The sequence below is a fragment of the Bidens hawaiensis genome, unplaced genomic scaffold (assembly GCF_021521415.1).
Source record: "Bidens hawaiensis isolate Kalapana, Puna unplaced genomic scaffold, B.hawaiensis_p1.1 tig00059322_1, whole genome shotgun sequence".
Lineage (NCBI taxonomy): Eukaryota > Viridiplantae > Streptophyta > Magnoliopsida > Asterales > Asteraceae > Bidens > Bidens hawaiensis.
The window spans coordinates 57,515-59,317 of NW_027500705.1; the positions used below are offsets into that span (position 1 = coordinate 57,515).

General features: G+C 40.3%; 1 protein-coding gene across 1 annotated transcript; it reads right to left on the bottom strand.

Annotated features, from left to right (window-relative positions):
- Window positions 1–635: 635 nt before the first annotated feature.
- On the bottom strand, window positions 636–1,235 carry LOC143602673 (protein PSK SIMULATOR 1-like). The gene has a single exon (XM_077079706.1). The coding sequence runs from the start codon at window positions 1,233–1,235 to the stop codon at window positions 636–638; it is 600 nt and encodes a 199-aa protein (XP_076935821.1).
- Between the last annotated feature and the right edge of the window lie 568 nt (window positions 1,236–1,803).

Here is a 1,803-nt window from a genome sequence, read left to right on the forward strand (position 1 = left end):
GCCGGAAGCTCGTACAGGGTGTTAATGGGATTTCCGGTGACTTAGTGGAAGGTGAGTGGTGTTTGGATGGTGGCCACGGTTTTTCGGTGACCGGAAAAACGTGCCGACGGCTGGTGGCGGCTGAGATGGTGTAGACGGCAGCAACAGCAACAGTACAACAGCAGCAGCGAGCCACCGGAAAAACAGGTTAACTGGTTTGTGACCTCGTCGGAGTTGCAGGTCCACCGTAAAACCGGTTTACGTGTTTTAAACGTTGTCGGAGCTCGTAAATAGCAGCGACGGTACCAGCAATGACTAAGGATCAGAGGTGGTAGATATGTAGTGTTGGTGGTGGCCGGAAACTATCTCGTCGGAAAACCGGTGGCCGGAAAACGGCGCCGGTTTTAGTGGTTTGGATATTAGGGTTTGTATTAGTTAAGGTTATCCATAAAATAAATAATGTTTATATATTTATAGTAATGTATTTAGGGTATAACAATTAACCCACTTGGGTTTGAGCCCAAATAACCAAACAAAGCCTATTAACCAATATCCAGTCCACCTAATCTTTTGTTGTGTCGGGCCTAGTTAACCTTTAAGTAGGCCTTTATCTCGTTACCCCCGGTGTAACTCTATCCGGGTCACGTTCGGGTCGGTCACGTTGACTTGACCCGAAACGTCCAAAAATCCAACACAAGAAGCTTTTGTTGCTTTGTAGTGTTTACAACTTGTTGATGTAATGATTTCTTTAAACTATTCTCTATGACAGTTAGCTCATCCATAGCTTTATAAAGCATATCAGTAGCTGCAACATACCTTTCCATCTTCTTGATATTCTTAGCTTCCATATCTTTAATATTTAGAACCCAACCATACGGGTTATGACCAGTGTTAGCAAACACACCGAATACGGGTTCAAATGATCTAAGGCTCGAGTCCTCACACCTTTTGCTAACCCGGGACACAGTAACCGCTAAAACCTTAAGGTTCTCGATGATTTCTCCGCACGCAAGGCCCATAAGAAGCCCGTCTTTGTTTGACACAACTTTAGACACACCTTCTAGGCATATTGATTGGTTGCGAAGATGGTCGATGTTTTCGTCGGAGACAAACCGCCATATGTGGGTGAGCTTCGGCATGATTCCAGCAACTTTAAAGGCAAAAACTCCGATCTTGGATCTCTTGATTACAACAGAAGGTTTGGTTGGTGGAGATATGGTTTTCTTGAATTTGATAAGCCATTTTTCAAGAGGCATGATGATGATGGAAAGTGAATTTACAATAGACCAGTTGTGAATAATATTGTAGATGCAGCTGGTTTAGAAAAGAAGTGGAAAAGCTAAAGGATTGAATACAAAATGGAAGCTCGTGGGTTGTCTCAGAAAGAAAGAAAGAAAGAAAGATGGAAACCCACATGCAGTGGAAGAAGAGCGTCAACTTAATAATAATTTGGGAAGTGTGGAAAGGATGTATTGTTCATGTACCATTTCTAATTTATATGGGAGAAAAGGTATATTGTAGAAATCTAATATTTTTAAAGTCGCAAATTATTTTGTTTCTTTTTATGTTGTGGTAAATTGAATAACTCTTACTCTTCTATTCTACATGACTAAATAAAGGGAAAATTTCCAAAATAAGCGTTTATGAAAACGTTTTTCAGGTTTTAGGTGTCATTTGCAATAAATTCCCAAAATATGTATTATAATCTAGTCGTGACGAGTAGTTTGTGTAACCAATTAAAACTTGGCACATGTCTTTAAACTAACCATAACAAGCAGATTTACTAATCATTTACTCGTCACGACTAAGTAAGGTTTATGTCTC